Source organism: Gorilla gorilla, chromosome 6 (genome assembly GCF_029281585.2).
Source record: "Gorilla gorilla gorilla isolate KB3781 chromosome 6, NHGRI_mGorGor1-v2.1_pri, whole genome shotgun sequence".
Taxonomy (NCBI): domain Eukaryota; kingdom Metazoa; phylum Chordata; class Mammalia; order Primates; family Hominidae; genus Gorilla; species Gorilla gorilla.
Window position 1 is genome coordinate 158,575,788 of NC_073230.2, and position 12,606 is coordinate 158,588,393.

General features: G+C 51.7%; 1 protein-coding gene across 1 annotated transcript in view; it reads right to left on the reverse strand.

The window, feature by feature from the left end:
• The window catches only part of LOC101152909 (uncharacterized), a 158,736-nt gene that overhangs the window by 63,817 nt on the left and 82,313 nt on the right, over window positions 1–12,606 (reverse strand). The window contains 3 exon segments of the mRNA XM_063708838.1: window positions 6,418–6,531; window positions 7,539–7,665; window positions 7,753–8,052. Coding sequence (XP_063564908.1) covers window positions 6,418–6,531; window positions 7,539–7,665; window positions 7,753–8,052 — 541 coding nt within the window.

Sequence of the window (12,606 nt, forward strand, 5' to 3'; positions counted from 1 at the left end):
CCTAGGGACATGTGTGCTTCTAACCGACTCCCTGCACCATTCTGACTCACGGTTTGGAAACACTGGTTTAATGTGTTCCCTTACATGGTATAGATCTAGAAAAAATGACAGTATTTAAAATCATGCCCAAACAAAACACACCTGATTAATGACCAAGTCATGACTAGAATCCACATTCATGATAAAGGGCCTCTTTGCACTGAACACTCTGAGGCAGGAGTTGAACTGCCTTTTCCTTTCCTCTTCTTTCCTCTTCTCCTCCATTCCCTGAATCCCACAATGTGTCAGATAAAAGTAGTGACCAGAAGACAGGATCCAATCCATGGAAAAGTGGAGAAGTGGAGAATCAGAGAAATCTGTGGTCACTGGGACATGACACAGGACGGAGTGACTGCAAACACGTGGGCAGAGTGAAAGGAAGGGCCAACAAGTGACACCATCTTGAACTAGGTACTAGATATGCAGCCAGATGCTCTGCCCCCAAAATGTGCCCTCTCAACTGTTTAGACTTTCCTGATTGACACTGTTTCACCTATGTTCCCACGCCCAAGGATCTAATAGACATTGTAATTTCTCATCATTTTCAGTGAACCACTGGCAACTGACCTCCTTCAGACAGACCTCTATCTGGCTTTGAACTTACCCTGTCCTTCCCTATGGACGTATCAGAGGACTTCTAGAAATCTTTCCTGCCTAGAATCCTGCAGCCTCCTCCTCAGTCCCTGTGTGGGGCAACAATTTGGAGAACTGCTGTTTAGAGCTGGAAGCTTCCTCTCTCCTTCTCTCCTACTTTAGTTTTATCTTCTCTTACCTACATCCCATACTCTCTCTCCACTTCACTTTCACCCTCTGCACAGTGGGGTTACTTTGGGCCCTGGCCTACATTTTTCGACTGTCTTCTCTTCTTCCCTCTCCTCACTTACTAGTCCTTCCCTTTAAAAGGGAGACACCTTAACAGAGGGGACCCAGCCCCATGCTAGCCCCAAACCATTAGATCAGCACAATTGGCAGAGCCAGGACCAGGCACGAAGGCTATTTGAGCTCTGAAGCTCAGGCCTCCAGTATCCTGAATTAAGACAAGGATCTCTCCCCATCAGGTTGGCAGAAATGTAATTATAGAAACTGGGTAGACATAAAGAAACAGGTTCTTCATAGCTAGCTGCTGCTAGGCGCACCTGGTGGCACTGGGGTACTTCTGGGGACAGCAATATGGCAATGGCAGAGACAAAATCAAGCAAGCCTATGATATGGTGAGGCCACCGCTGGGTCTGTTTTCTGGAGTAGCATCCCAACAGGGGCACAAAGAGACAGGCCCAAGAATGATCACTACGGTGTCGCTTGTGAGTGTGAAAAATCAAAAAAAGCTTAAGTGCCAATCAGTGGAGGAATGGAAAATAAGTTACAATATAGTTCCTTCTGGAATATTAAGCATCTGTTAAAAGGAATGAACTTGATCTACATGTATCAACATGGATAGGTCTGAAATACAGAATAATGAGTGATAAATATAATGACATCTATGTAATGTTTCAAAACACAAAAATCCATATATTGTTCACAACTACCAATGCACACAGTAGACATTTTAAAATGTGGATAGAGGGGGACCACGGTGGCTCACGCCTGTAATCCAGCACTTTGGGGAGGCCGAGGCAGGTGGATCACGAGGTTATGAGATCAAGACCATCCTGGCTAACATGGTGAAACCCTGTCTCTAATAAAAATACAAAAAATTAGCCAGGCTTGGTGGCATGCGCCTGTAGTCTCAGGTACTCCAGAGGCTGAGGCAGGAGGATTGCTTGAACCTGGGAGGCGGAGGTTGGCGTGAGCCAAGATCGTGCCACTGCACTCTAGCCTGGGCGACAAAGAGAGACTCCGGCTCAAAAAAAAAAAAAAAATGTGGATAGAAAGGATAAACAGACAATTCAAGACAAGCGGCTGCCCTAGGGAAGTCTGGGAGACCTAAATGGTATCAAAAATCCATTATTTCGCACACACACATACACACATACACGTTTTGAATTACAAAGCATAGCATACATTCAGCAAATAGTTACTGAATTCCTACTCTATGCTCAGCAATATTCCAGGTGCCTAGAATGAATATATGAAGAAAACAGTGAAAAAGTCTTTGTACTTTGAAACTGACATTCTAATGAGGTAGACCTGACATACGATGAAATCTATAAATAGGAAATATATATATTATGTGACGCTGTCTGACACGGAAGACCCAAAGCAGGAAAGTAGGCCCGGAGTCCTGGCTGGGGAGGGGCTGCAGTGCCGATGACAGGAAAGGCCTGCAGGTGGGACCTGCCTGAGGAGCACTCCCAGAAGAGGGCACTGCGAAGGTCCTGGCACAGGGTGGAGGGGACACCACCAGGGATGGTGCAGCTGGGCAGAGTGAGAGAAAAGTGGAGGAGGTGAGCCAATAGCGCGGGTCAGATGGAAAGCCAGGATTTGCGTCTAAAAGGGATTACTCTGCTGGGCTGAGACGAGACTCTGGGGGATCAGGGCAGGGGCTGGCAACAACCTCAGCAAGAGACGATAAGCCTGGGTGTCAGAGTGGAGGGGACGAGGCGTGGACAGACTCTGGGCAAACCTGGCAGGGAGGGCCAGTAGGGTTTCTGGTGGAGTGGATGGGGATGTGGAGGAGGAGGTCAGAGAGGACTCCTGGGGTTTTGCTTGCACATGGAAGGATGGAGCTGCCATTTACTGGGTTGGGGAGAACGTGGGAGGAGCAGGCTATTCAGAGAAGACAGGAGCTCAGCGCTGGGAATGTTTGGGGGGAGTTTATGAGACACTGAGGTGGAGATACAGGCCAAGCAGCTAGATATGCGGAATTTGGGGCAAAAACCCAGGTTTGAGGCACACATTCCTAGATGGTATGTGTGGCCCCAAGACCCTGGGAGACGATGGGAGTGAGGAAATGCAAGTAGAGAGGGGGTGTGAGAACCAAGGGCGCTCTAGGGCTGAGAGGCTCCACAGGGCAACAGGAACCAGCGAAGAAAGAGCAGTGAAGGTGGGTGGCAGGTGACAGGAAAGCGAGCAACATGGCAAGTGTTACGAACAGGCCAAGTAAGAAGACAGACCATTCAACACCACGGAGGGCCCTGGTAACCGAGGCTGGAGAGGTTTTGGCGGAAGGGGTAAAAGAGTGGGAGGGAAGAGGCAAGAGACAGCAAGCACAGATGTACCCAAGGGGCTCTGCCACGAAGCAGAGCAGAGAAGCAGGCCGTGGCTGTAGGGGTAGAGGTCAAGGTAGGATTGACTGTGTTGCCCTTGAGAAGCTGGCATGGGGTGGGATGTAGCACCAGGTGGAAGTGGGGCTTTGGCTGGAGAGTCCACAGTTTAGCAGTCACAGGACTGAAGGCAGAGAAGGGGGCACAGGTGCAGGCAGATGGCATGGGGAGAGCTGTGCAAGTGAGTGGTGTATTTCTCTTTAATTAAAAAAAAGGGGGTTAAAAATATAAAACCAATCTCAGCTGTGGGCCATACAGAAACAGATGAGCTAAATTTGGCCCTCAGCCACAGTTGGCCGGCCCCTAGGCTAGGGAAACACAGTGTGACTGCGTGGCAGAGCGCCCACTGAAGTCGCTGGGCGTGGATGTCACGTGACACCAGCAGCCAGCTTACCTGGTTCTCTGCACCACGTGCAGCTGTTTGGCTGCAGGTACAGAACACTGATGGATTTCACCAGGTGGATACAATGAACAAAACAAGGGCAAGGGCACTGGGGCTGTGTGCAAAGGGAGACCACAATGGTGGGCATGGAGGGAAATGATGAGAGAGGGCAGTGAAAAGGCAACAAGATCGATGGCTTGCAGGTCTTGAAAGACTGGAAACTGCTGGAATCAGGACACCAGAGAGGGAATTGAAGGGACAGCAGGAGGCGGTTGGGGAGTGGTGTGCTGGAGATGGAGATGGTGGTTGTGGTGCAGTCACTGTCATCACAGTCATGGATGGCCATGGGATGGGTGGAGGGGGCACAGGACCATCCACAAGAAGGCTGCCATGGCCAAGACTGAGGGCCGGAAGAGTGATGAGAAGAGAGGGAAGGTCTGCAGAAACAGCAAAAAAGACGAGGCCTGAGACCCAAAGGCAGGGTCTCTACAGAGGGAGTGAGGCTGGCAGAGGCACAATCATGAGAGGCGGGGACCCTGTCCCTGGTGGGCCTGGGCTCAGATGGAGGCAGGGAAGAGGATGACAAGCACTCAAGAGGGCTGCAGTCCCCTGGAGCTCAGTCTGAGCAGGGAACACTCAGGACCTGGCGGGTCTGCTGAGCCCTAAGTCCCACAAGGCTCAGTGGAGGGATGTGCAGGAGGTGAGGAGAAGGGAAGGTGAGGTCTCACAAGGGGATGGGTCAGGCCAAATGTGGCAAGGGATGAGCCATGATTCCCGGCTCCTTGGAAAAACAGGACAGGGATAACACAGGATCCCTGCCGACAGGCTCAGGACAGACAGTGGAGTTTGTGTCTACTCATCTTGTCTACTGGTGGGTAGAGGCCACGGATGCTGCTGAACATCATACGGTGCAGCTAGAGAGTGTTACAGGGTCTTACCAGCAACCAACATATTTCCAGCCCCTCTTCACTCATTGAATGATGCCGTGGAAGTGAGAGAAGCCTCCACATATGGTGTAAATACAACGAAACCCACCCACCCAGAACCTCCCACCCAGGCTAAGAAGCTGGACGCGCATGGGTTGTAACCCTCTTTTCCAGCCCCCAAGTATCTGTCCTCGGCCATCTTTACGTCCTCTAGCGCTTAGCACTGTCCTTGATACCTAGAAGATTCTCAAAAATGCATCTGTAGAACTAAACTGTCAATGTCCCGATGACGACTGGCAAAGCGGCCAGCCTGGAACATGCTTCTGCCCTTAGGGAAGTGCAAACCTGACTGAGATGAGATGACGGACATGCGGGATGCATTTAATTTCACACAAGTGGCGCACAAGAGGGCCTCTGCGGAACACCACCTTTCTCAGTGTCAGACGAAAGGGAAAACCAAAGCAGGTGGGACAGTCAAGGGCCGGTCTTCTGGAGGAATCAGGGGTCGAGCCTTGCAGAGATGTGGTCTCTGTGGTCAAATGACCAGCAGGTCTCCAATTCAGAAATGTGGTTTTTCTCCTGTGTCCATCTGTCCTTCCCTTAACTTTCAAAGGTGCTGACTGGCTCCAGGGAAATCTGAGACGCTGATATCTGGTAACCAGATTCACCTTAAATAAATGTGTGCCTCTAATCATACTGAACCATAAGGCTGACCAATGGGTTTATGTTCTACAACTGCTACTGGCTTAAATTAAGGTTGAGTTTGGACGCGGTGGCTCATATCTGCAATCCCAGCACTTTGGGTGGCCGAGGCGGGCAGATGGCCTAAGGTCAGGAGTTCAAGACCTGCCTGGCTAACATCGGGGGTGAAACCCTGTCTCTACAAAAATACAAAAATTAGCTGGGCACGATGGCAGGTACCCGTAATCCCAGCTACTCGGGAAGCTGAGGCAGGAGAAATGCTTGAACCCAGGAGGCGGAGGTTGCCAGTGAGTTGAGATCGTGCCACTGCACTCCAGCCTGGGTGACAGAGCAAGATTCCGTCTCAAAAATAAATAAATGAATAAATAAATAGACACTGGTTCTCGGAAGCAAGACTGACTCTTTGCAAAGCTTTGAATTAACTTTGCTTTCAATACACAGCTGCCCCTTGAACAACATGGGTTTGAACTATGCAGGGCCACTTATAAGTGAATTTCCTTCTGCCTCTGTCACCCCGAGACAGCTAGACCAACCCCTCCTCTTCCTCCTCAGTCTACTCAATCTGAAGATGACAGTGAGGAGGATGACCTTTATGATGACCCACTTCCACTTAATGAGTAATAAATATATTTTCTTTTCCTTATGATTTTCCCAATAACATTTTTTCTCTAGCTTACTGTAAGTATACAATACATAACATATAGAGCATACAAAATATGTGATATTCCCTGTTCATAGTATCAAGGCTTCTGGTCAATAGGAGACTATCCGTTAACTTTTTGGAGAGTCAAAAGTTAGACGTAGATCTTCAGCTGCATGGGACTGGGGGCTGGCGCCCCTGGCCCCTGTGTTGTTCAAGGGTCCACTATGCTCCTGCCTTCCCTCTCAGTGTCCTCCTCTCCCTCCCCTCAACCTGTGCCCTGCCTTTGTCTCTTCCTAAAAGAATAGGTTTGTCACCTGTTTCCCTGATAGAAAGTGTTCGTTTCTGGAGCATTAGCTGACTAAGTTAGAGATTAAAACTCAACTATAAAAATTCAAGACATAAAACCTGTAAGTTTCATGTTTCTCCTCGACTCTCTCTGGAAAGATCACACCCTTCCTGGCCTTTCCATCTCTGTTTCCCACACAATACCTGATGCCTCCCTGACCTTCTCCCAGCCCTTACCTGGACTGGGGTCCACAGGAACACCTGGAATCTTGGGGTCAGGGCGGCGCCAGTTGCAGGGCTCCTTCCCTTGTTCAATCTGGGAGAGGACCTCGGACTTGGAGATGGCGTAGTCTGAGGAAAGACAGAAGGTTAGTTTTTGTCACGTTCCAGTCAGAGCTGAGGACAGTCAGCCCTGAAAACCAACAATGGTCTAGAAACGAAATCTCCTGATTGTCTCCTGAGAGCAGCTCTCAACCACAGGCAATTTTGCTCCCCGGGGACATTTGGCAAAGTCTGGAGACAATTCTGGTTGTCGTGCTCAGGGCTGGGGGAGAGGTGACTGGCATCTGGAGATGCCCTGAGAGGCCAGGGCTGCTGCTCAACATCCTACGATGCAGAGGATGCCCCCGACACACAGAATCACCTGGTCCCAAATGTCCACAGTGCCGGGATGAACAAACTGCCACAGAGCGTGCACATTAAACAGCAGTGCACTTGTGCTGATGAAACATAACCTCACGTCTGCACCTGCTCCTGCCCTCTCTAACAGGTCTCACTGCCCTTGGCTCCAGGATCACACAGAAACCATCAGGAAGAGGGAATCAGCCCGGGAAGAAACAAGAGTCCAGGCCCTTCCTGGGCAGGATCAAACAAGGAGAGCAGCAGTAGCCCAAGAAAATGAGGAAGTAAAGTTTTCAGGCATGAAGAAAATGTCAGCTGCAAGCAGCACCACTGGCCCATGTTCTCCACTGACCTCAAAGCATGTTGCCGTAAGGGCCACACGTATCTGTAGAAGAAGGCTGAATTAGAAAGAGTCTTTCTCAAATGTGAGTCAATTACTTACTGGATCTGAGAACAGAAGGGGTCCTCCCCGCTCCAAGTAAGCACCAATAGAAAGGTCCATACCCTGGACCTGTGTAGGAGAGAAGCCACCACCTTTCCCAACTTGGCATTCTGGGGCCCTGCACACAGGGCGAAGGGAGCTTTTAACTCCATCACCCAGGGCTCATCTTTCACAGGAGGTAACAACTCTCAAGGTCAACGCTTCTGGTGATTTACATATCACTGTCATGAAAACAACCACGTGGAGAGAGAAGTACACGGACTTCCAAAATCCAATAATGAGTGTCAGGCCTTACCCAAAGAGACCAGCATCTCGCAGTTGCCCCTCATCACGTGCTTGCAGAGCTCCTTCGGCCAGTCCTCCAGCTTGCCCCACACTTGCTCAGAGAACTACACAGCCACATCATCAAATGTCATAGGCACCTGAAACCACGAGCGTCACACTCGCTCACCCACACGCTCACAGGCTTGGCCCGCGGCCTCCCCAATCCCAGGGCGCCCCAGGGCTACCTTAGGGGACTCCCCCTTGCTGCCCAGGGGCAGCCGCAGGATCCAGAAGTTCCTGTTGCGCAGCAGGTTCTCCACGTTCTCCAGCCGCCTCTGCAGCAGCCTGTACTCCTGCAGCAGGGTTCCTAGCACGGCCCACTTGCCCTCCAGCTGGTTCCCGAACTCCACGGCTGTCTTCTTGCAATCAGCCAGCTTCTTCTCGGCCATCCCAGTTTGACCTTCTAGGTAAAGCAGGTGAGCAGCCTGCGATTCAATCTTCCTCTTCATGGCCTGAATTGTGGCTGCCATCGTCCACGGAGAAATCTTTCAGAAACAAAAGAGAAACTGGCATCACTCATTCCATCCACTGTCTTCATTGAGCCCCTCTCTCCCTAGGCACGGGGGAATTGGGCTGGGAGTCCATATGTGTGGACAAGTGGGGCTATCCTATACCACATGCCAGATCTCAGATTGGCAATCACCTGCTTGGGTATGTTAGGTCTATGTCTGGGTGGGTGCCTTTACTCCAGGCCTCTGCAGCACAATGCAGACCCTTATCACGGTGCTTATCACCCTACACAGTAATTTCCTACCCACGCCTACACTGTGGGCTCCCTGAACATGGTATTGCACCTTTTCACACCACGGTCCTTGACACATGCCTGGCACTCAGTGCAATTTTGCTACGTAAACAGTGACTTAGCATTGCTCAGTATTTTAGTGGGGAAATGGTAAACTGCAGATTTACTAGAGCCCAGCCTGCACCTCCCCTCATGATTACACAGGAACTGTCTATTGACGATGACGCAGCAAAAAAAAAAAAAAAAAAAAAACACCACAGCTCGTTCACTGAAACGGCACAAACAAGAGTACTGCTCATTTTTTTTTTAAAGCTTCTTATGTCCCCTTTTAATAAACATAAAAATCTAATGGCCAGTTCCTCTTCCCCCAGGACAGTCTCATTTTGTCCCCTTCCCATCTGCCCCTCCCCACAAGCTAAAATCCCCATGACTGCAAATCTCCATCAGTCCAGAGTTTTTTGACACTGCATGAGCCCTACAAGATTCTTTCTCTTTCCCAATTCCCACCTCCTCAAGGTAAAAATGATGGCTTCAATCATTTTTGTAGTTGTACTAGGAGTGGTGACATACAGTCTGGTGAGAAAAATGGACATATGCCACAAACTTACACTTATATATGGGCAAAAACCATCTTAATTCGAGATGAGGGGCTTCCCTGTCCTTGGAAACATTCACATGGTGTATCAGTGACTGGCAGCTGGGGACAAGGAAGAATGAGCACATTTTGCCTTGGGTGGGAAGCTGGACTATTTGAGCCACCCACATCTGAATGTGGGACCTATAGGGCAGAGAGAAGCTCCTGGTATCCATGCCCAAGGATCGACGCCTCCTTACAACATTCTGCAAAATAATTCCTCAACAAAAGGTTGGTGATTGTTTGCAAAATGAAGAAGTGGCTACTAGAAACCAGTGTGGATTCACTCAGGAAAAGTCACTGAGAACTACAATGTGAATAGATACCTCAAAAAATAGAGACAAAAGGAGAGTTTGAGCAGAAGCAGAAAAAAACTTGTCCAGGACAGTACTCAAGGGCCTGTCTGGCTGTTTGGAGGGAAACAGGACCCAAAGAAGGTAGGACTCTAAAAGGTCTTCAAGGCTGGGAGGTTCTGGACAAGCTGAACTGTTTCTAGGCGAAAACCCCAATGTGGATGGCGAGTCTTGCTCTCAAGAAGTAGGTGGTCCTACAAGTACCTGGGTGGGCCCGCTTGGTTCTGGGTTTGAGTCCACCCTCCACCTAAGGCCACTGTTCCCTCACCTCTCCTTTCTTAGATCAATCCCTGCCACGTGATCCCAGACGCCAAGAGTTTACTCCAGAAGCTTCCTTTCAACTGGTCACCAGCTCCCCATCCACTGAAATCCTACCCATCCTCCACGTGCATTATTACAGTCTTTGTGTGGCATGAAAGGGACCTCTGCATAAACTACTTTATTAAGAAAATATTAGTCTTTTACTCATGGATAATAAAGTACATGGTTTTCTCACAATTCTGATGGGGCCAGGAAACCCTGTGTAAGGCCTTCACACTATGTGGTGGGAGGTGTCGACTGTGCGCTGCTCACTCCAGCCCAGCTTCTTACTGACAAGTGGCTGGAATATGTGGGGCTGTCCTTGGACTCCTGCCGGGAAGCCGAAACTCTTTGCTTGAGAGGAGCTGATGGTAAGAGGAGCCCGATCCCTCACTGGCCGCCCACCTGCAGGATGAAGTCCTGGCATGCAAGCCCCTTCCTAGTAGCTCTCTGCAGACTCCTTTCCCACTGCCTCCAAACCAAAACCATCTTCTCCAGGCTCATAGACTCCTTTCTGTGCCTGCACACACCCTGCACTGTCCCGTCTCTCTGCGCCTTTGCCCAGGCACTCCTCCCTCCCTGAAAGCACCACCGGTCTAGCTGGGCGGGAAATCCTAGCCGTCCCTAAAAGCCCGGCTCAAATCACAGAGGCGCAGAGCATCAGGCCAGGAGGGGTGGACAGCGGTACCAAGAGGCCCCCTGACACTCCTTCCCCCGGAGCCCACCGCAAGCTTCCACCTGGGCGCCAACACTCACCCCTTCCTATTTTGCACAATTATTGCCCGCGTACCTGTCTGCTTGGTCCTTGAACACACAGCCACTGTGTGTCTTTTCACACTTCCAGGTGTGCAAGCCTGGACAAGTTAACTTCTCTAAGCCCCAGGCTTTTCTTTTGCATGACAGAGATAACACCAGTACCCATCCCACAGGCTTGCTGTGAGGACAGAAGGACAGACTAAGGCCTCAACAGGGCTTGGTGCAGTACCTGGCTCTATATTCCCTTCCGCGCCGACCCTGGGGAGCTGGGCACGTAAGGGGTGTCGGTATACGCGGATTCTAAGCCTCACAACTCCCAGGTACCACTAAGCCGCTGGGGGGAGCTGGGGGAGGGACCCACAGGCCGAGCGCCAAGCAGAGAAAAGAGCCTAGGGTGGGGGGACGCAGATGTAGGGTTCAGTGGCTGGGGCGGGGGCAGGAAGCCCCGGAGGGGCCAAGGAACTTGGCGTGGGGCGGCCCGGGGCGGGGACAACCGTTCCGCCAGCGCTCGGGCTCGGCCCGGAGTGCGGGGCCCGGCTGGCAAGCGCAGTAGGCCCCGGCAGACCGCGCGGCCCTGTTCCCCGGAGCCCCAGGCGCGGTAGTACGGCTCGGCTCCCGCAGCCCCCGTGTGCCGGGCCCGGGTCGCCCGGGGAATCCAGGCCGCGAGTTCGTGCGCGCGCTGGTCGCCCTTACCGGAGCTGCGGCCGCCTCCTCCATGGCCCTGCGCTGTCCCCCGCGGCCCAGATAAAGTCGTCGCCGCTGCTGCGCGCGACCCCACGCAGGGCCCGCCTCCCAGTGCTCTCCGCAGGCGGCGCCCGCCCAGCCCTGTCTCTGCCGCCGCTGCTCCCTGACTGCCCCTGCCCGGCGCCGCCCGCAGTTGCGTCAACGCCTTTAGCGCCCGGCCGGTCCGCACTGTATCCTGGGAGCCGGCGCGGCCAACGAAGGCACATGAGGCTTCCTGGAGGCAGGCAGCCGCACAGCCCCACCTGCAGCTCCGGAGGCGAACTGCAGGCGCGACCCCGCCTGGCCCGCGCCCCGGAGCTGACCCCGCGACCCCTGGCCGACCCCTCGCCCCTTCCCCGACTGCCGAGTGTGCGCGCGCAGTCACTGCGCTGGCCCCGCGACCCAGGCCGAGGGACTCGGTTACCAAAAGAGTCCCCCTCATAAGACCCGCCTGGCCGCGCCCGCGGGCGAGCAGGGGCTTCCAGGCAGGGCCCTCCCCGGTGACCGCGGGCAGTGTGGCCCCCTCGCCCAGCTGGGCCCCGGCGCGGCCGAACAGGCACTTCTGCCGCCCGAGGTCCTGGGCCTGGAGGTTTGGGCTGTTTTCGGGGGGCAGCTGTAACTCATCCCCATCTGTGTTTGAAGTGGAATAAATACTTCGAACAATAGGAATATACCAGTAGATGTCACTTAGCATTTTCTACCATGTGTTTATTACGGTAAATATTTTTTAATGGCATGAGCAATGGAACGCAATACCATCATTGAACATTATTTTGGGGAAGAACTTGGTATGGACAGATGTTCATGATATTTTAAGAGAAAAAGCCTGTCCAGAACGATCCTGTCTTTGTTTTAAAATTAACACTTTAAAACAGTATATGACATCATATGTAGCATTATATACCGTGTATATGTGTATCTATAGTTTTGAAAGTTTGGAAGCATGCAAATGTCAACATAGACTAAGTAGTTTTCTTTAATAGAGCACAGGCCGTTTTTACGCATTTTATTTTTCCAATTCATGTTTTTATTTTTCAATAACAAGGATAGTATTTTTAAACAAGGAGAGAAAAATAAACATTTAAAAGTCCTTAAGAGGCTGGGGATGGAGGGCGCCTTGGACGGGGGCCCCCACGTGGTTACAGAGGCGCATTGCCTTTCAGATTCCTGGGCTGAGTGGGGCTCTTTCCAGCTGGGGAACCTGCGACATGTGATGCGGGGTCTATGGGGCTTGCCAGGCCTAGGGACCGGAATCTGAACATTCTCCCCTAGTTTCTCTTCATCAGCGTGGGCTGTACGTTCAGTGTATAAAAATGGAATTGCCCCAGGAGTCGTGTGGGGGAAGACGTCACTCATAGTGTTGCCGATGCTCCTGCGTCCGACTTGCTTCTTTGGGTCGCAGTCACAACCTAGCTATTCTCTGATGCCTCTCATCTCTGGGCGATTGTCCCTCAAATGAGGGGGTTTAGAGATTTCCTGCCTGGAGCCCTTGGCATCATTTTGTCTTTTGGAGTAAATCCGACAAAGGGTA